Source organism: Poromitra crassiceps (genome assembly GCF_964638095.1).
Source record: "Poromitra crassiceps genome assembly, chromosome: 2".
Classification (NCBI taxonomy): domain Eukaryota; kingdom Metazoa; phylum Chordata; class Actinopteri; order Beryciformes; family Melamphaidae; genus Poromitra; species Poromitra crassiceps.
The window spans coordinates 113,796,093-113,817,905 of NC_139624.1; the positions used below are offsets into that span (position 1 = coordinate 113,796,093).

The 21,813-nt window shown below is 47.1% G+C and overlaps 2 protein-coding genes across 2 annotated transcripts in view; both read right to left on the reverse strand.

The window, feature by feature from the left end:
- Positions 1–21,813, reverse strand: part of LOC310795958 (phospholipid phosphatase-related protein type 4-like) — a gene marked incomplete at both ends in the record, with an annotated part of 148,051 nt that overhangs the window by 45,976 nt on the left and 80,262 nt on the right. The window contains one exon of the mRNA XM_083658068.1: positions 21,311–21,440. Within this exon, the coding sequence (XP_083514194.1) occupies positions 21,311–21,440 (130 nt within the window). The remainder of the gene's footprint in view (positions 1–21,310; positions 21,441–21,813) is intronic.
- LOC310795967 (disintegrin and metalloproteinase domain-containing protein 10-like) lies at positions 4,693–7,212 on the reverse strand (the record flags this gene model as incomplete). Its single annotated transcript, XM_083658079.1, has 2 exons — positions 4,693–4,816; positions 5,114–7,212. 2 exons carry the CDS (start codon positions 7,210–7,212, stop codon positions 4,693–4,695), a joined length of 2,223 nt encoding a protein of 740 aa, XP_083514205.1.

Below are 21,813 nucleotides of genomic sequence, written 5' to 3' on the forward strand. Positions count from 1 at the left end.
CCCGGTCCCGCTCCTGATAGGCACCGACTGCCCCCTATTCAGCCGGTACTGGAGTCACGGTCGTCGGCCGGAGAAGCCCCGACGAGAGAAACCGAGGGGAAAAAGGATGGCCCGGCCGCGCCTGGCCTGCCCAGCCTTCCGGCCGGGATCAGACGGACCGCAGTCCGAAACATCAGCCGCGGAAGACGGTCCAACCCGGCCAGCCGAGTCGGACACGCCTCCTCTCGACGAGGACCCTTTCGCGGAGTTTCCGCTCCCGGACGACCCTGGACCTCCGGGCCGCGGAGAGTTTGCCTCGGCCCAGTGGGCCGATCCGAATTTGGAAGCCGGCCGCCGCGCCGTCGCTGGCATCGATGGCCAGCACTGTTCCGGGGTGAGACAAAACTTTCCACAGTTTATTGTTAAACATGGGTTGTTGTATCGAGTCGCCAAAACTCCGGGGGGGGATTTAATAGAACAATTGTTAGTACCAAAAACATACGTATCCAGAGTGTTGTATTTGGCCCACACTCACCAACTGGGGGCCCACTTAGGGGTCCAAAAAACGTATGATAGAGTGCTACGCAGATTCTATTGGCCCGGCATAAAGAAAGCCATTGAACTGTTCTGTCGTTGTTGTGGCGAGTGCCAGAAAACGGCACCCCGGCCAATGTACCGGAACCCACTGATTCCACTGCCAATCATCGAGGTCCCGTTCTCCAGGCTGGCCATGGATATCGTGGGGCCTCTCCCGAAGTCCAGCCGAGGACACCGATACATACTGGTAATAGTGGATTATGCTACTCGTTACCCTGAGGCAATACCTTTACGCACCGCTAATGCCAAAAATGTCGCTCGAGAACTGTTCCTGCTATTTAGCAGAGTGGGAATAGCGGAGCAGGTACTCACAGACCAAGGGTCCTGTTTTATGTCCAGAGTAATGACGGCGTTATACAAATGGCTGAAAATCACCCGTATCAGAACTTCTGTTTATCACCCCCAGACCGATGGACTTGTCGAGAGATTCAACCAAACCCTGAAAAAGATGCTAAAAAAACTGATTGACGTGGACGGAAAAGATTGGGACCAACTCCTCCCATACGTGCTGTTCGCCATACGGGAGGTGCCACAGGCCTCCACCGGATACTCACCGTTCGAACTCCTCTACGGCCGAAACCCCCGTGGCCTACTCGACCTGGCCAAGGAGGCCTGGGAAAGCCAGCCCTCCCCCCTCCGGAATGTTATCGAACATGTGGAGCGGCTCCAGGAGAGAGCCAAAAAGGTCTGGCCACTGGTACGGAGTCACATGGAGGAAGCCCAGGCAGCCCAGGCGCGCACCTATAACAGGGGAGCCAAACCCCGGCAGTTCCAGGTAGGAGAGAAGGTCCTGGTGCTGGTGCCCAGCCATGACTGCAAATTCCTGGCAAAATGGCAGGGACCATTTGAAGTAACCGAGAAGGTCGGGCCAGTGAATTACCGGGTCTGTCAGCCGGGGAGGAGGAAAGGCCACCAGATATACCACATAAACATTCTGAAGCCATGGCACGACGCCGAGAGACCCGGCCCCCTAGCCCTCCTCACCCTCGCACAACCCAGGCCACCGCAGACGATCCCCGTGGACATCGGACAGGACCTGGGGCCAGAGCAACGACAAGATCTCAAGGAACTCCTAGGAAGGAGTCATGATGTTTTCTCCGAGCTGCCAGGACGGACACACGCTATCCAACACGACATTGAGACGACGCCGGGAAAAGTGGTGCGACAGCGGCCCTACCGCATCCCCGAGGCCCGGAGAGAAGCCATCCGGGGCGAAGTGAAGAAAATGCTCGAGTTGGGCGTAATAGAAGAGTCCCACAGCCCCTGGTCCAGCCCCATTGTCATTGTGCCGAAGCCAGACGGGACGCTTCGGTTTTGCAATGATTTTAGAAAACTGAATGAAATATCCACTTTTGACGCATACCCGATGCCAAGGGTAGATGAATTAATCGAGCGGCTGGGGCCCGCTCGATTCGTGAGCACCCTGGACCTCACCAAAGGCTATTGGCAGGTACCCCTAACCAGACGGGCGAGAGCCAAAACCGCATTCGCGACCCCCGACGGCCTATTTCAATACCGCGTCCTCCCCTTTGGAGTACACGGCGCCCCGGCCACATTTCAGCGACTGATGGACAGAGTCCTCCGGCCCCATCGCGCTTATGCGGCGGCATATCTAGACGATATCGTCATACACAGCAGCAGCTGGGAGCAGCACATGACACAGCTGGAAGCGGTGCTGGGAGCCCTCCGCCGAGCCGGACTCACCGCCAACGCCAAGAAATGTAAATTGGCATGGACAGAGACAAACTACCTGGGATACACCATAGGCCGGGGGTGCGTAAAACCCCAAATAACCAAAGTGGAGAGGATACAAAATTGGCCCCAGCCCAGGACGAAAAAACAAGTAAAATCCTTCCTGGGCCTGATTGCATATTATTTAAAATTTGTAAAAATTTTTGCCACCATAGCAGCCCCGTTGTATGACTTAACGCGCCAGAAGCTGCCCCACCATGTCAAATGGACGGAGGAAACAAACGCCGCATTCTGTGCCCTAAAGGAGGCGCTCTGCCGAGAGCCGGTGCTGATAGCCCCAGACTTCGCTAAGCCATTCATCCTACACACAGACGCCTCAGGAACAGGAATAGGAGCAGTGCTGGCGCAGGTAATAGATGGGGATGAACACCCCGTTACCTTTATAAGTAGAAAATTGCTTAAACATGAGAGAAACTACTCAACCGTAGAGAAGGAATGCCTGGCGGTGAAGTGGGCCATTCACTACCTACGCTACTACCTATGGGGCAGGGTATTCACCCTCATCACGGACCACGCCCCCCTAAAATGGATGGCGACGAACAAGGATAAAAATGAGCGGGTAACGCGGTGGTTCTTGGAACTTCAGAACTATAAGTTCAAAGTGGAACACAAACCAGGAAGAGAGATACCACACGCAGACGCCATGTCACGCCGAGATGAAGCAGGGGAAAGTGAAGCTCCCCGCACTGGCAGCGAGCTTAGGGGGAGGATGTGTGGAGTCTCGTCAGCCTACCCCCTGACAGGTGAGAGCAGGAGGACAGCCAGCCACCACAGTGACGTCAGAGCAGGGGGATCCCAACAGAAACGCTGTCTGGGACGCGTCATCACTGATAGGTACTTCCCCAATTATGTCCTGAATCAGTGGGACCGCTAGCAGCCGGGCGCTGTTAGGAACAGAGCGCCCGGCTGGAACAGATCCCCAATCAGTGGCCCTAGAAAAACAGACGCCGCTCTGAAGCTCACTGTGTGGCCGGTTTTCCTCCAGGTGGAAGCGCTCCTTGCTGTCGGGCGGTAAGTCAGATTTCCACTCCTCTCCCTAAACATTCTCGTGTCATAAAATGATGTTGCCTGACAGACCCTCTCTCCTCTCGTCCACAGGCACGTTACGGGAGCACTTAAACGAGGAACGGAGCCCTGGCTACGTGGTGGGGAGCAAACCCCCTCACGGGCCCCAGGCTAACCCAGCCTACTTTAGTTATATATATTTCATGGACATACCCCGATAAGGGAAGAGTTTTCATTTTGGTGAATAAAACAACGCTTCGGCGTTTAAAACTGTTTTATGTGTCTTGGAGTGAATCAGAGTTGCCACAGTGTGTGTTGTAAAGAGGTTTCATTTGCGTGTCATTTTCATTGCCGTTCATTGTAATGAGCAGAGCTTGTGTGTTTAGGCTTTTTTTTTTTCAACTATTGTCCTGGCTCCGTCCCCAAATTAATTTTCATTGTCCCTAACACTATTTTTTTACATCCCCAGGATGACGGGAGGTCCTTAGTGTCAAGCCCTGGTTAAGTGTGTGTGTCAAACCAACTCCCCCTCCGACCCCGTGTTGTCGTCCTCCATGCTGCTCGCACTTTGTGAGAGTCCATTCCGTAGAAAAAAGAACGGCATTCAAATAACACCTAACCACATAACAGAAATCAGTTCTCCACCCGTCCCTCCTTGGAAAAGTTATCTTATTTCTTTTCTGTAAAAGCTGTGTGAACCAATCTGGCTCTCAGAGCATAGGTGCTGGATGAGTTTGTTAGGCGCATGAAACTTTGGGCTTTGTACAGTGAAAGGTGGTGGTAAAGGTAAGTCCCCACCGTAATAGCTCAATCAGGTTCATTATGTCTTCTTAGTTCAAATGATAGTTTGGGGGGCGGGGGGGCGTGGCCGGCCTGGCAGATCTGTCACGCCTGCTCAAAACAGCTGTTGACACGTCACAGCTGTCATTTGACGCTTCTGAGGAAGACCGCAGATGTCAGTCAAAACTGTCAAGGTAAAAAAACATCTACTACACATTTGTCTGATTAAAAGAAAGAAAAACTATTAAAAGTAAGTCCCATTGTAGGTAATAGGAAGCTGCCCCCACCAAAGCCGCTGCCAGCTAGATCAAAGAGGAGAAGACCCCTGAACGCAAACCCACAATCCCAGGGGCAGCGCCACCACCACCATCCCAGAGAGAACTATTAGATGGGTCAGATGAGATGCTGAGACACTGGTCTTCTCTTTGTCTTAGTTCTTCCTATTACCTACAATGGGACTTACTTTTGATAGTTTTTCTTTCTTTTAATCAGACAAATGTGTAGTAGATGTTTTTTTACCTTGACAGTTTTGACTAAGACAAAGAGAAGACCAGTGTCTCAGCATCTCATCTGACCCATCTAATAGTTCTCTCTGGGATGCTGGTGGTGGCGCTGCCCCTGGGATTGTGGGTTTGCGTTCTGGGGTCTTCTCCTCTTCGATGTAGCTGGCAGCGGCTTTGGTGGGGGCAGCTTGGGGTTGCTGCTGGGCATGTATTATTTCTCTTGTTACAGTAGGCTTACAAATGCTATGTGAGGACTGAGGGGCGCGACTCCTCTAAGCCCTGACCAACTCCAGTTCTTTTGTCAGTGCCTTGGTCAGGGGCACTGACCGGAGTATTAACACTAAAATACATGTCTTTGATGGTGGATGGAAGCCAGAGCACCTGGAGGAAACCCACACGAACACATGGAGAAAATGCAAACTCCACACAGAAAGGAGCTGGGATGGACCGTGATTGAACCTGGGACCTTCTTGCAGTGAGGCAACAGTGCTAACCACTAGGCCACTCTGCCGTGGATGTTGCAGATCTTGATGAAGCCAGCCATTAGCACGATGAGAGCAATACACATCAACAGCACGGCCCACCAGTGAGCCACTATCCATTCTTTAATATTGTCGTAGAGTTCTTCATTGAAGATGGTGTTCTTTGGCCTGCTCAGAGGCCCGTCAATATCCACCAGACGACACTTCCTGAACCCATCGCAGTAGCCCTTAAAGTCATTGCAGGGTGAGCCGGGCTGCAGTGTAATGACCCTCTTGTTGAAAAAATGGTCCCATTTGTGTGAGCCTGTGCTGCTGCACGTGTTGGCTTTCATTTTCTCCATGCAGCAGACATGGCACAGCTCAGCTGCCTCATCCTTTCCCTCCTGGATGGCACAGGTGCAAACCTCCAGACCGTATTTCTCACAGATAGAACCAGAGCAGCCCACATTGTGACAGACTTGTGTGTCTCTATTGCAGGGGGTGAGGTTGGCCTTTGGTTCTGAGGTGGGACAGAGGGGAGTGGCACCATTGCACATGCCCTCATGAGCACACTCCTCCTCTAGCCTGCATTTCTCATTGGTGCCCTTAAAGGTGCACTCTTGTGTGCAACACGGGCCTTGACTGGGACTGCAGATTTTTCCAGGCCTGAGTTTGCACTTCTTGCTGTCAGCCTTGGCGTGAAAGCAGCACTGGTCTTTACACTGATCGCTGTAGCCGCAGTCACACTGTTCTCCTGCTTCCAGTAGCCCATTACCACAGATAGGTTGGTCATACTTGACAAAACAGCTTGCCCTCTTCTCCAGCACCCAGCTAATATTGCGGATACTGCAGATAGAGAACTTGTTATTGTTGGCCTTGTTCGCTGATGTGGATCTGGCATACATGATGTAGTTGCCCTGCCCCTTTTTGTCCTGCATCTTAGACCCTCCTGGGGTGCATTCTATCCCAGAGTCGTGAGGAGAGCCAAAGTTGTGGCCAGTTTCATGAGCAAAGCTGATGTGTGAGACCTTGGGAGGGACATGGGAGCCATGGTTCTGCACAGTGATGAAGCCTGTGTTCAGAGACAATCTCTTCCCATCAGAGTACAGCTGATTCTTATCACAGATTCCCCCAAGCCAAGCTGCGCCAATCACCCCGTCAAAGTCCCTGTCAGTGAAGACGTATGCCAGGCAGTAGTCATCGTGATTCTGCTCGGAGTTAAGCATCAAAAACTTCTTTACTTCAAAGTGGGCAAAGCGGAAAGGATTTGACTTTTCCCTCTCGTCGTTGGTCGTGTTTATCTTAATCCTTTTGACCATGAAGCTGATGTTTCGGATGCCCAGAAAGTCTGTAGTCTGGAAAATGGAGTTAATAGCCTTTACATAGCTGGAGATTTGAGCAATGACAGCCTCCGTTGTGCTGCCGCAGTATTTAAAGAAAAGGTGGTCAGTCTGGATGAAGAGCTGACAGGTGTTCTGCTCTATGCCCGCGGCCGTCTTCCTCCTCAGTTTGTTTGGACCGTGGAAGCTCTCTTCCTGCACACTGCTCACCTCCTTGACCGGCTTCTCTACTGTTGAAGTCTGGTACTTCATCCTCTCAAACACAGACTGGTCAGCACAGCCACCTTCTGAATCATACTTATGCGGATAGTCGATGTCATCCTCATGATAGATGACAGAGTGAAAGGGCACATCATTGTCTTTGAGGTACCTCTCAGAGGGTTCGACATAGTATGTTCCTTGGTGCGTTTGGATGAAGCCCTCGAAACGCCCGTCAACCACAGAGCCATGTGCCACGGTGCCATGTTCCCCAAAGATTTCTCCTGTGTAAATGTGAGAGGTATCAACGGGTGTCTCCTCTCCTGATACCTCTACAAGGAGATCTGGGGAAAACAGGGTTGTATCCCTCCTCATCAACAATTTGAAATGCCTTCTATGAGCATGGAAATCCATCTGCAGGGTCCCGTCCTGGTGAGGGACCGCCCTCTTGGTTCTCTGGTGTCTGCTGTGCAGGGCTTCTGTATCGTACGACAGGCCCTCATAATGCCGGATATATTTGTTCAAAGGTTTCCCACTCACCCACTGACCTTGAATATGATTTAGGCAGCAAAATATAAGGAGTTTAGCCAATATCATAATTTAGGTTAGCTGCAAACCAAATAAACTAGCTAACATTAAAAAGTACATTGAAGTGTGAAGTGTTTTGGGCTTTTATAGTGAAGGGCTCTGTGAGCACAACTGCGCAACTGACATCGCTGATGACATTTTCAGTGATGCCAACACAATAGTGCGAGTGACATCAGTCACTGAGTGACATTACCGATGACATCACTCACTGATGAGATTACTCACTCACTGACATCACTGATTACGTCACTCACCGATGACATCACAATTGATGACATCACTCACTAAGTTACATTTACTAATTACATCACTCGCTGATGACATTACTCATTGAGTGACATGACTCATTACAACACTGAGCTGAATGTGCTTTACGATGGCATCAAACTCAATAATGTCAACCATTATGGTATTATCCAAAACCTCCCTCCAAATTAGTTAACCCAATTATAAAGTTCTCATGTGATGTTGTGAAAAAGCTGTACACCAAACTAGGTATTAACGGAGCCTCTCTCCCCTCTTGTCCTATATGGAACAACTCATTGCTAACAGCTGGTGGGAACCCATTATCTGACAAAGTTTGGCAGGGACAGAACATACATAAGCTAGGACAGGTGGTGAGGGATGGGTCATTGCTCTCACTAACTGCACTTAAAGAAACGTATGGATTGAGCAACAACGCTTTCTTAACCTATGCACAGCTTAAAGCAACATTAGACAGAATCTTAACTCCGGGCAGTTCCATTGGCGGCCACAGGGGAATAGATGTGCAGCTGGGAGTTATTGCCTGTGGGAAAAAAACTGTCAAATCTTTATAGGCTTTTGTGCCTTTCTTCTCCCAACTGTAATATTCCGCCCCAAATGCAATGGCAACAAGATCTGGGAATTAACTTAACAGCAGCTGAATGGGACAGTTTGTGGAGGGTTTCAATCACTAGAAGTAAATGTGTTAGATATAGAGTAATACAGATGAAAATAATGCACAGGGCATATTTCACACCTGCCAAACTTAAAAAGATTGACCAGAACCTGTCAGATCAATGTTGGCATGGTTGTGGTGAAGTAGGAACCCTCACGCACATGCTCTGGAACTGCCCGGCTGTCAGATCCCTGTGGAGGGATGTGGCACAAATGCTTACAAGGATCCTCAACATAGAGTTCCAATTTTCACCCAAGACTTGTCTGTTGGGGTCCCGTATTGAAAATGTGCAAAACGAGAAGCAGCAAAGATTAATCCCCCTTGCATGCCTTGCTACAAAACGATTGATTTTAATGAACTGGAAAGTGAGGAAACCCTCCTGCTTCTCGAGAGACAGATGGCTCGAGGATTTCCTCCAACTTTTAAGTATGGAGAAGGCCACCTCCATCCTCAGGGATTTGGATCAGGATGCGGGCGAGCTCTGGGATATTATAAGATCTTTCCTAGATCTACAAGCACACAGATATTTTTTTCCTGCAGAATCTCAGAGCCCACAGCAGACCAGCCCACTCTAGATGTTCTTGATTTCCTCCGGCCTCCAGGATCTGTACCCCAATCAAATATGAGCACTGTCCAAACATGCGGACCAGTTCCTGGTGGCCCTTGGGAGCCAAAAGAACAGAAGGGATCAACACCAGCCAGAAGATCCGCATGGAAATCCCCAAAGTAGATGCTGTTTGTGGGGACAGGAGACCTGTTTGCTGCCATGTTACTGGCCTGGACTCACCACCACCCCAAAGACCTGAACGCTGCCTGTGAAAAGACCATTTCAATCATGCACCATGTCATTAAGAGGACCATTACTTATGCCAATGACATGGTTGGCCCCGGGGAAAGGCCCATCCCCGCGCAGCTGGAGCTGAGGATTGTTCAGAGCAAAGCTGACATCGAGAATCCTTCCATCGTGGAGGCTACACTTTTTATAAAAGCCCGGTGACGTTGAGGACTGGAATCTGTGTGTACTGTGCATTCGTGTTGTGCGGGTCTGACATGACCGTAACACTGGGCATTCAGTCAAACACATGCAGCGTTTTCACCTCGGATCTCTTGGGGGCTGTTTGGGTGACAGTGATTTCAGCATGGGGCGGCAAACCTCTGTTGTGGTTTGGCCTTTCGTTCACATGACAATGGCATTTTTGAGGCCTGAAAACGGAAACCTTTTAGAACTGGATTCTTGTCTAGGCGGGCGGTGTCTGTGTGTCTGTTAGTCACGATTTGCATCACGTTTCGGGCCCCACAACAACACCCAGAATCATCAACAACAACAACAACAACAACGCCCAGAAGTTCATGTCATTATTCTTCCAGGGTACTTGTTGAGATCTACCATAAATAGATGTAGTGACAAAGACAACCTTCTGAAAGGAACTATATACACCCCTCTGAACAAGGACATCAAAAACCATGTCCAGAAGATAAATTATTTTCGGAAAACAATCACAAAGACTGTCGAGTTCCTAAAAGACCCCCTAAAGCAGGGCCGGCCCGCCCTATATGCGAACTAAGCGGCTGCCTAGAGCCCCGGGATTTGCCAGGGGCCCCCTAAAAAAAAAATATATATATATATATACTGTATATATATATATATATATATATATATATATATATATATATATATATATATATATATATATTTATAAACATAGGCTATAATATTATAGGCTGTGTGTGGTAGTTAAAACATAGGTTGACGTTTATTTATGTTTGTAGTTTAAACAAAAACATAAATACTGTAGGCTACATACAGTACAACACAAAAGGCTGTTATTTACCTTTTGTCGCCACCTGGTGAGTAAATATATATGTAACTAAAACCATTACAATTGACAACCGGTCCTGCATGTATCTACCGGTCCTTGGCACAAAAAAGGTTGGGAACCCCTGGTTTAAACTGACCTGGCAACCCGTATGGCTGCTGGGTTCTACACACTTGCTTGACACTGATAAGGCTACAAACGAGCGTCATCATCGTCATGTTTGTTTGTTTTAAATATTCCTCTAAATATGGCTAAAAGTCCAAAAAACGTCAAATTTTCTTCAGCTCTACCCTGGCGGGCAGCACCGACAGTCCCCTCCTTATACCACCCCCTACTTAAAAGTACTTCCAGCGCGGATAACCCCAAACCTCCGCCCCTGGGAGGGGGCCCCTAATCTATATCCTGCTTAGGGCCCCCAGATGGCTAGGGCCGGCCCTGCCCTAAAGTAATGTTTTAAGGTGCATATAAAATCCTCCACTTTGACTAATTTGTGTATGATATGGTTTTTCCACAAAAAAGTTACATTATTTTGTTAAAATGCTTAGAATGACTTTCCTCCTCTCATTAAAAATTCCAGATGCATGGACGGGCTTACCCCACAATCACACTGGATCTGAAAGCGGCGCGGCGTGTAAATTCAGTTTTAGCAGGGCCTGGCTGTTCACATCTAATCTGTTAACAAGGGTGCCGAAATTAAACTGGCTACGCTTCCAGATGCTTCACGTCGCTTCCGCCTCTGGTGTGTTTGATTGCACCTTTAGCATGCATTGCTGCTGCAAAGTTTTGGGGTCTGCTATCCATCACTATCCCCAGTAGGAGCGGGTTGTGCAGCCACAGAGAGGGTGTCATCCTCTTCATCAGGATAGGAGGTTTGAAGCTGGATCTTCTTTCTCATCCCGGTAGTACAACTCCAAGACATCATCGTCCTGAAACGTGCACTAGTTTGAGCTGGGTGCCCCAGCTGACATCAGGCAATGGTTCCTCCAGCACACTCAAAAAAGAGGTTACCGCACACGATACATGATGCTCTGCGTCCTTTATTCCTTTTCCCCCACCACAAACAGCAATGTTTCCTCCAGCACTACATCCTCCTCTTCCTCGTCCCTGGACACCTCTCGGTCGTTGTCGGTGGACGTGGAGAGTTGGACTCATTCTCACACATACACACATGCGCTCACGCACAGTTTTCGTTTCAAGGTCTTATACCTTGCATTGTTGGAAAATAGAAAATTAGAGAACAATTCCCAGAGGTTTAAAAAGTTGTTTGGCTGCAATAGCCTCCATCAACAGACAACATTTTTTCATTCCTATCATTCTTTTTGATTCATGTAGCTTGTAGGAGCCACAAGATTGTGACATATTTTTCTGTCCGTTGTTGGAAAATGGCACATCACATGTTTAAATAATTCATCCATTCATACCAGTTTAAATCATTCATTGAAATTCGCCATATGTTCACGACGGTGTATGGATAGAACAAGTGCAAAAACGATGCAGTGGTGTGGCCATTCAGCTTTATGGCATCACGCACCCACCACCCACAGCCCCATAGCCACTCCCCCTACGGCCCCTTGTCCTTCGCGGTCCTTTAGAGGAATATCTCATTTTAATTTAGCATTAGGATTAGACTGTTGTGATGTCATTATTCAGTTTTAACCATCAATAATTGTTCCTTTTCTCATTATTTCATTTCTCAGAGTAAATACTGTATATTTATTTTGAGATTTTTGTCAATTATTTGTGCTGTTATGGTTATTATTAGCTTAGTTACTCACTTCTACACTAGCTTAGATTGTGTTACTTACAGTATGGATGGAATTATAGTCAGATCAGATCAGATCAGATAAACTTTATTGTCCCCGAGGGGAAATATGTCTTGGGCTACAAAGTGCATTACAGCATGTCGATCGGCAGTAACATATACCAACAAAAGAAAGAAAAAACAACAACAACATGACAGCAAGACAACAGTAGCATTTGAACAAGACATTGCACAGAACCCGGGTTGAACAGGCGGTGCCTGTTTAGGCAAGAAAAATTGCACCCCCCATATTACACTGACCCTTATTGCACTATCATGTGAAAATAAGATGATAAAATAATAAGATAAATAAAAGCATATAACCATAAAAAACATAAAATCATAGAAACATAAAACCATGGCGAGATGAAAACAAGGAGAAACCACAAGAAGGACTAAAAGAAAAGAACAAGCGCGCTTACCTGCCACCTATCATCAGTGCAGGTGTTACACCGGTGAGGAAGGGGCTCGCTGTCTATTCAGCAGTGCAATAGAAGTGGGAAGGAAGGATAGACTATATCTATTGCTTTTGCAGCGGCTGGCTCTGAACCATCTGCCCGAGGGTAGCATCTCATACTCCGAGTAGTAGAGGATGTGGTTTGGATCAGTCAGAACTCGCCAATTTGCCAGGTTAATAACTTTGTTTTCGAAGATGGACTGAAGTGTCGGTAATCCTTTCTGCCGATCACCTTCATGGCAGTTTTTACCATCCTCATGACTCGATTTGAGCTGTACAGTGAGAGTCCCAAACCATACGGCCATGCCATATCTAATCAAGCGTTCTACTACGGCGTTATAGAAAGTGGACATGATGCTGGAGCTCACGCCGAACAGTCTAAGTCTGCGCAGAAAGTGGAGACGTTGAGCCAGCTTCGCGCACAAGTACAAGTACGTAGTCGACATGCGCGTTCCATTTAACCCTGTAAGACCCACGGTTGTAATATTACAACATTTGTATTTTATAAAAAAAAGGGTATAAATCATTTGTTTTCTTGTTCTTTTTTCACATAAACATCATCATTGGATCCTATTGTTTAGTCTTGCAATGCTATTGGCCAGGATATTTGCATATAAGTACCCCCCACAGGGCCAGGACACATCACAACTTCAAAATTGTTGACGGAGCAACAACTCTCTTTTTGACTGGACGGAATTCCTCACAAAGAAGTAAGTAAAATGCCTGTAATATTTTTTTGGGTGATCATTAGAATGTCTAGAACATGTACATATGTTATTATTGTGAAACATATCCCCCAAATATAAATTAGAGCATGTTTTATAGAGGTTGCTATTTTACAACGGTGGGGCAGTGTGGTAGCAAATATCCAGGTGGTACTGTTAGTTTACATACCTGGTTAAGGGGAGTCTTATAGTTTTCACAATACATTTATACAGTTATATGTGTATTTTCCCCACATTGCATACCTACATATATATATAGTGTAGGCTATATGTGCATTTTTACTTTAATTTCTAATTTCCAATAATATTTGTAACCAATTGTACTCAAAGACAAATATACTGCATAAAATGTAATTGCTTACAATGTTTTAGTAATCACTTTCAACAGATCAGTTCCTACTTTGTAATCATGTTTTAGTTGGTTTAAGTTAGTTCCTGGAGGATTCCATGTGGTAATTGTTCATGTGGGGGTTGCACACATAGGACCATCATCATTGTTCATGTGAGGGTTGGTGGGGGTTGCCCACTTAGGACCATCATCCCTTTGTGAGGATAAGCAAAGCACAATAGGTTGGCCAGACAGTATTGTGTGACTTGTGAAATGTGTACTGCAGTGAGATGTGTAAACACTACTAATGTACTAAAGTTATTTCTTTATTTTCATTTCAGAATGCCACAAGCAAGGAGAGAGCCTCGCTTCATTGCAAGATACAAGATACAAGATGCACTGGATATGGTACTGAATGTAGAGAGTGATGTGGATATCGACTTCACTGAAACTGATGAAGAGTCAGATGAAGAGGCCTGTGGAGAGGAGTCAAAAGAAAACCAACCACCCAGTGAACCCACTAACTGCCCAGTAGATGCAGACATTCAGCCGCCCCAACCGGCCAAACACTTCAGCTCAGAAGAGACAACTGGAAGAGAGTCCAAACCGCTCTCCACCCAAGGCACCACGTCAACACCTGCCATCGGATGTGCGCCAGGACCAAGTTGGCCATCTCCCACGAAAGACACAGAGAGGGCGCTGCAGGAATGGTGGCTGTTCAGGGTACACCAACTTACTATGCCACAAGTGTGATGTTCGTCTGTGTATTTCAGGTCACAGGAACTGTTTCTGGGACTATCACTGCAAATAAGCGTAAGCAATTGTTTGTAAATGGTGTTCAAAGTGATTTGCAGTCACTTGGAGTATGAGAGGGGGGTGCCTGTTACATGTTGCGGAGTAATTAGGTAATTAGGTTTCTTTAGTACATTTATTGTATGTATTGTTTTCATTTTGTTGTTCTTTTAATAAAATCACAATTCTTAAAAATATGGCTTACATTGATGTTATTATTCATAATGTATACTGTTCTGAGGCCAAATATTATTCATAATGTATACTGTTCTGAGGCCAAATAATAAACCATAACCATATAAATTAACCCTTAAGTTGTTTTAATGAAGTATATATACATTTGCCATGTTATTCTGACAATGAGTAAAAATGGCCTATAGGAAATTCTGCTACCTGATTGACCCTACGTTGTGATATTACAACATTTGCATAAAACCTTACAAAAACCTCTTTTTTTTAAAAACACTATATTTTCTTCTCCAAAGTACTCCTACAACACCATCAGAAAGGTTGAATAATTTTTTTTGCAAGTAGAAATATATCCGGGTCTTACAGGGTTAAGCATGTTGTCCATCTGGATCCCCAGATACTTATATGAGCTGACCTGCTCAATTTCACTGTCACCAATTACCACTGGGTCGTGAGCTCTCACCGCCCTAGGATCAAAGATCATTTCTTTAGTTTTCTTTGTGTTTAAAATAAGGTGGTTGCTCGAGCACCATGTTTCGAATTTAGATATCTCCCTCCCTATGGTACACCAGAGGGCATTCATCGCCACGCAGCAGGCTGATGATGACGGTGTCATCAGAGAATTTGATTACAAAGTTGCTTGGGTGGCTGCTTCTACAGTCGTTAGTGTATGCTGTAAAGAGGAAAGGTGAGCTCACACTGCCTTGCGGCACACCAGTGCTGCAAAATTTGGTGCAGGAAAGAGCAGAGTTCACCTTAACCTGTTGAGACCTTTGAGTTAAGAGAGAATAAAACCAGTTTATAATAAAAGGGTTTACATTCATTTCATTAAGTTTCTGGATGAGCAGGAGAGGTTGAAGTGTGTCAAAAGCTGAACTAAAATCGGCAAATAAAATACGAACATAAGCCTTAGGGTCTTCTAAGTGCTTGCTGATTAAGTGTGACACACAGACCACAGCATCTTCTGTGCTGCGCCCCTCCCTATAAGCATATTGTAAGGGGTCCAGACAGTCGGCAACTTCAGACTTTAGTAAGTTAACTATGAGTCGCTCAAAACACTTCATTACACCACAGGTTAGAGCAATCGGTCTGAAATCCTTGTTTTCTGTCGGACATGTCACTTTTGGAACTGGAATAATAATTGACTTTTTCCAAAGTACAGCAACAGTGTGGCTATCCAGAGATTTTTGGAAGATGGGGCACCAAGCCTCCGCCAGCTCCGAGGAGCATTTTTTTAACAAAATGGCAGGCAGGCCATCCGGCCCCGTAGAGTTCTTATTACAGACCTTGCTGAAGATGCTCTGTACTTGGTAAGGGTCAATTATTAGACGCTCAGCTTCATCACAGGAGGGAATACAATCAAGATTAAAATCATCAGCAGCAGCCTTCAGGGAAGGATCGGTGTCAAATCTGAGAAAGAAATCATTCAGATCATTAGCAGTGTCCAGTTCATTTACTGAGATTATTTGCTTCCTGATGGGGTTCATGTTTGTTATTTTCTTCATGCAGTCCCAGATCCTTTTGCTGTCCATGTTACCCACACTCTCCTCCAATGCTGCACGTTGCCTCCCTCTGGCTGTTCGCAGCAACTGGTTCAGCTCTTTTTGGGCTGCTGCCACGCCCCCCTGTCCTTATTTTTAAACGCCAGTTTCTTTTTGTTAATGCAGGTTTTAACCTCCTTAGTAATATATGGTTTATTGTTAGGGAAGTGGAGGACATCCTTTTTGCATTTTCAACACAAAAGTTAGTCCGTGATTGTGTCAGTTGCCTCATTTAGGTCCAGGTTTTGGAATACACTCCAATCAGTGCTGAGAAAACAGCCTCTTAAAGTCTCCACACTGTCCTCAGACCACTGCAACACAGTCTTGTGCTGTGGTTTTTCAGATTTTAGCGCAGTTTTATTTGTGGGCAACAGGTGAACAGTGGAGTGATCCGAGTACGAGAGAGGAGAGAGGGCCTTGGCTCTGTAGGCATTTTTAATGTTGCCATAACATTTGTCCAGGATTTTATCATTTCTTGTGCCGCATTTAACAAACTGGTGAAAGCCAGGTAGCGCTGGCTCCAGTCTGCAGTGATTTAAATCACCTAATGCAAAGGCGGGAGCTCCAGGAGTGCGGAGTGATTGAGTGTGGACACAATCCGCTATTTTATTCGCGGCTCTAGCGGCGTTTCCACTGGGTGCAACATAAGCTACACAAATTACAATGTTGCCAAACTCCCTGGGGAGATAAAACGGTCTCATAGAGAGACAGAGTAATTCAATATCGGGGTCACAGTAGGTTTCTCTGATCGTATACTGTTTGCACCAGCTGTTACTCACGTACACACATATACCTCCTCCTCTGCTCTTCCCAGAACTGGCCTCTCTGTCCGCCCGAATCAGGGAAAACCCCTCCAGCTCCACCAGAGAGTCCGGTGTGTCCGGGCGCAGCCATGACTCCGTGAACACCATCATACATGACTCCCTGTACTCGTAGCAGGATCTCCTGTTTAGTCGGAGCTCGTCTATTTTGCTGCGTAGAGACCTCACGTTTCTTAGGATGATGGATGGGAGCGGCGGCTTGTTTCCTCTGCGTCGGAGCCGTTGTCTGACGCCTCCTCTCCTGCCTCTCCTTCTCTGGCGCGTTTCACGAGCCGGCTCCCCCCTCACTTCCTCCGGGAGGCCTTCTGGCGGGGTGTCGCCTCTATGCCGGAGGACGAGCAGGGCATCTCTGGAGTAGGCACAATGTAGAGCCGAACTCGTTGAGAGTGTATCGGGCCCACTCTTGCATAGTAGTTCACCGACCACCAGAAAAAGTATAAACAAAGTCACAAGTGCCGCCATGCCGTCACGTCCTTGGTCCCCGGCGCTAGCAAGCTAGCTAGCTTAAAGCCGAGGGACACGGTCGAGATACACCCGGCCCAGCCCGATGAAGCTAGCAGATTAGCTTGGAGCAAGCAGCTCCTAATATCACAGAAAGCTGCCGTATCGCAGTATCAATAATCCCTGACGCAGGGCCCACCGTTGTCCGACGAGCTGGCCCTTTGTGGGGCAAAAAGCAGCCGAGCTGGCTTGAAGAGACTAGGCTAGCTTGGTCTCCCAGTTGGTAGGAATTATCCTGGAGGTGGCTAGCAATGCTATGCTAGCCCGCCACACCAAACACCATCAGAGATTTCTCGGATCATCCGGCTCTAAGTGGAGGGTTCCAGAATCACCGAGCTCTGTCCTTTCATAACCCGGAACATTAGCTTGCGATTTCGGCTCAGCCAGAGGTTTCTCGAATCATCAGGCTCTTGATGGAGGGTTCCTGGGTAGCCGAGCTCTGTCCACTCGGCGTGGGGTAAAGAAGCTAAGCTAGTGAAAATAGATTATCCCCCCTTTTTGCTGGGGACCCCACTTTGACAGGCTACAAAGTGGCCCCCCCCCCCCCTTTTTTCCTCAAACAACCTTCCCCTTGGAGCTGCTATAGTCAGCATAACCTTGTGCGTGCGTAGGTGATGAGCTGCTCACTCCCCTACCCCCTGCAACACCCCCCCCCCCCCGCAATCCCCCTCCTCCCCCCCCCCCTTTGTTTTCTATGTCTATAAAATTCCTTACACAGAACAACAAATGTTCATGTACTGTATATTATCCAAGTGTGCCTCTATTACTCTTCAAAATTGTAATAGTGATATAATCCTTAATTTGAGTATTAATGGTGATATCCATATGTTCCATGTCTGTACCCTTTATGTTCATGAGGACCGCAATGGAAATAAGCCTGAGGCTTTATTGTGTTTTTATCCTCGGTGACTGTCTGTCCTTGTATCTGTTCCCTGTGTATGTTGACATTCACCAAATAAAATCAATCAATCAATCAATACAACTGTTGGTGAACTGCTGGTGAATTTTTGCACATTTTCAATGCAGATTGATTAAACAATCTGCATTATTTAAACAAACAAATAAGATGGATTAAACAGCTGTCATCTGGTGCATTTTAGGCCGAGGAGAAACAGAGTTGATCTGGGAATAATTTCTGGCTGAGCAATGCAATGCACCTCAAAATAAAGTAAGCTATTTACAGTTAGTTTGTCAGTAAAAGGTTTGATGAATAAATAAATCAAAACCACTCCACTACTGTACTGGTGACAGTAGCTGTCGTAAAGACAGGGTGAGTGACTATCAGCTACTGTCATCAACTTGGCTGGTAACTCAAAAAATGTAGGACAGCTGGGACCATGTGTGATGTGTTTATACTAGGGCGTGTATCTCAACAATATAGCACTAATTCTATATGATTCAATCAATCTCAGATAGGTGCAATTTAGTTTAATTCAATTCAATGTATTATCATTGTTTATTATTGTTACTATTATTACTACATCATAATTTATGATGTGGCATGTATTTCCTACTAGAATGGTTTAATGCAGCTCATTGGTTATTGTTGTCATTGAATTATAATACATTCATTTTGCATAACAGTATTAATGCTGATGTGGTGAAATACTGTGACTTATAGTGACAATATCACAGCCTGAAATCACTAAGGCAGTAAGCTACTTGGGAAGATAGACTACAGGACTACGCATCTGGGATGCGGGCCGGGGTCTTAATCGGCCTCGGCTGGGTCTACTGGGCGAGGGTGTATGATGTTCGACAGACCCGAAACACCTTATGACCCCAGTTAACATCACTAATGACGCGTCCCAGTGCATGCTGAAGTATGTATTTTTAACATAGAATCCTGGCTCCCCTGACCAGTGACACTTAGGAATAGACTAGGTGACAACCAAGTATAGATTGGTGACAAGCTGGAGAGACAGTTGACGGTCGGAGAGACGGCGTCCGGTACGGGATGGGTTTAGCACCCCAGCCTGGCTCTCTCGTGAGGGAGACAAACGCTACGGATTAGCCTCCTGAAAATCTGTGCAAAGATCGGCGCGGCCTGGGGTCCTTCAGGCTAGAGCGAGGTTCTCGGCACAGGCGAATGACGTGCAACGCACAGGCCTTCTTGAGGCATCCTCTCTGCCTCTGGGTGCCTTTGCCCCGGGAGGGTCTGGTGAGACGAAGGAGGAGCGCGGCCGGGAGTAACCCACAGCGCCTTAGAGCCTCCATGCACCGAAGTGTCTTGCAATGCTGCGGTGTAGCACTGGCTCTATTGCAGCGGATTGGGCGTGATCAGCCCTTCCGCGGGCAACGTTGCAGACAGAGTAGGAGGGCTGATCCGTGAGCGGCTGCTTCTAGGATGCGGGTCGGGGTCTTAATCGGCCTCGGCTGGGTCTACTGGGCGAGGGTGTATGATGTTCGACAGACCCGAAACACCTTACGACCCCAGTTACCATCACTGATGATGCATCCCAGCGCATGCTGAAGTATGTATTTTTAACATAACACAGTAGCATTCTGCACTGGCCAGACTCTGTGTCCAACTAGCTGCTAGTTTACAAAAGACAGTTGTTGTTTTTTTAGATTTGAGATTTATTGAGATAGCTGCTAGCTTCTGGCTGTCAAGTTGGCTGCCAAGATGCTCTAGCTAGCTAATAGACAGCACAGAAAGATTGTCAACAATACATTTTAGCTCACTTAAATTCCATGCTGGGTAATGCTCCCAGAATCTGGTTTAGCAAAAGCCTGTATGTTAGCTCGCGATGCTAACATAATTGGAACTGCTAATAACGTTAGCATCACGAGCTAACTAGCATTAGCGCGCTACTTATCAAACCAGGCTTCTTCCTTTTTTAGCACAGTAGCTAAGTAGGCAGCCAGATCACTTGTCTGCTGCAGTTGAAAGTAGCTGTATCTTCCCAACCCGTTCTCACTCCGAGCGCGTAGCATATTGACGCTTTGTCCCGTCCCTTGTGCGTCGCTTGTTACTAACATGGTACCCTTGAGCGACACATGAAACGACTTGGGCTTTCCAACTAAACTCAATGCAAACCCATGGAAGTAATCCTTGACGCTTATGGCAACTGCTCCCCCATTAGCCTAACTGCTGCCCCGTTAGCCTAACTGCTCCCCCATTAACGTCTGGAGGAGCTAACCTCTCCCAGACCCTAACCCTAAACCTAACCTCTCCCACCCCATGCCTAAACCTAACCTCTCCCAGACCCTAACCCTAACCTCTCCCACCCCATGCCTAAACCTAACCTCCCCCAGACCCTAAACCTAACCTCTCCCACCTCCCACGCCTAAACCTAACCTCCCCCCAGACGCTAATGGGCGAGCAGTTGACTAATGGGCGAGCAGTTAGGATGATGGGGGCGCAGTTGCCATAAGCGTCAAAGTTGACTTCTATGGGTTTGCATTGAGTTTAGTCGGAAAGCCCAAGTCGTTTCATGGGTCGCCCAAGGGTACCATGTTAGTAACAAGTGGCGCATAAGGGACGGGACAAAGCGTCAATATGCTACGTGGTCGGAGTGAGAACGTGTTGATCTTCCACATACAAACCATAGTCTGACACATTTAATCCCATTTGCATGACTCTTGTCATGGCTTTGGCCAGCTAGCTAGCTGGTCACATTATGACCACTGACCAGAGAGCCAACGCTACTGTAGCTCTGATGACTGCAGCGGCAGTCCTGAGCCCTGCCTGCCTGCCTGAGTCTGGTTCTCATTGGTCAGGGCTGATGTCAATCATTGCAGGGAGGCATTCCTACAAGGCCTGCATGCCTCCACTGTTGCGCAATCTTATCTGTTTAGCCAATCATAGGTTAGCATGAAAATTACTGAAGCACATACACACACATGACACACGGCATAAGACCCTGCCCATGGACCCTGCCCCTGAGGAGCAACAGAACTCCTGAGGTCCTCCGTCCTCCAGAGACTGCCCTTTCCTTCCCTGGCCTGCAGGCCATTAAAGCATTTTCAATAATGGAATTTGTTCAAAGAGGCGAGAAAATATATTTTGGTTTATGTATAAAAAATATATAAACTCTCCCTTTTCTTCTCAAAAAAGAAGGGAGGGGGCTCCTCCCTTGCCTCACTAGAAAGATTCTTACCCACACCTCGAATCCCGACTCTCTACCACCTTCCCATTCCTAGCAATGCCCTTTTCCCAGTAAACTCACTAAACCCATGACTGACTGAGTGAGTGACTGAGGCTGTGGCATACCGATGAAGCGGACGGCTCTGCGTATGAAGGAGTTGAAGTTGCAGCCGGCGGCGTTGATGTTGGCCTCGGCCCTGGCGCCGTTCTTCCTCCGTGAAAGGCAGCAGAACAGGATGGCCTCTCCAAGTATTATCTGTTAGCACAACACACACACACAACACCATAACTGTTACAGAGGCCAGACAGATAGCTGTGTGTGTGTGTGTGTGTGTGTGTGTGTGTGTGTGTGTGTGTGTGTGTGTGTGTGTGTGTGTGTGTGTGTGTGTGTGCGTGCGTGCGTTTGTGTACTGTATGTGTGCGGACATAGAACATGTTCACTAAGGCTGCGTGTCCACTAAGTAGGGATGCACGATATTGAATTTTTGATTCCGATACCGATATCGATAACTTCTTGCTCCTCAAGGCCGATACCGATACGATAACCGATAATATATATATATTTTTTTTATACATATTTTTTCCTGTAGTTTTTGTTTTGACCTAACCAGATGTATAAATGACATGAG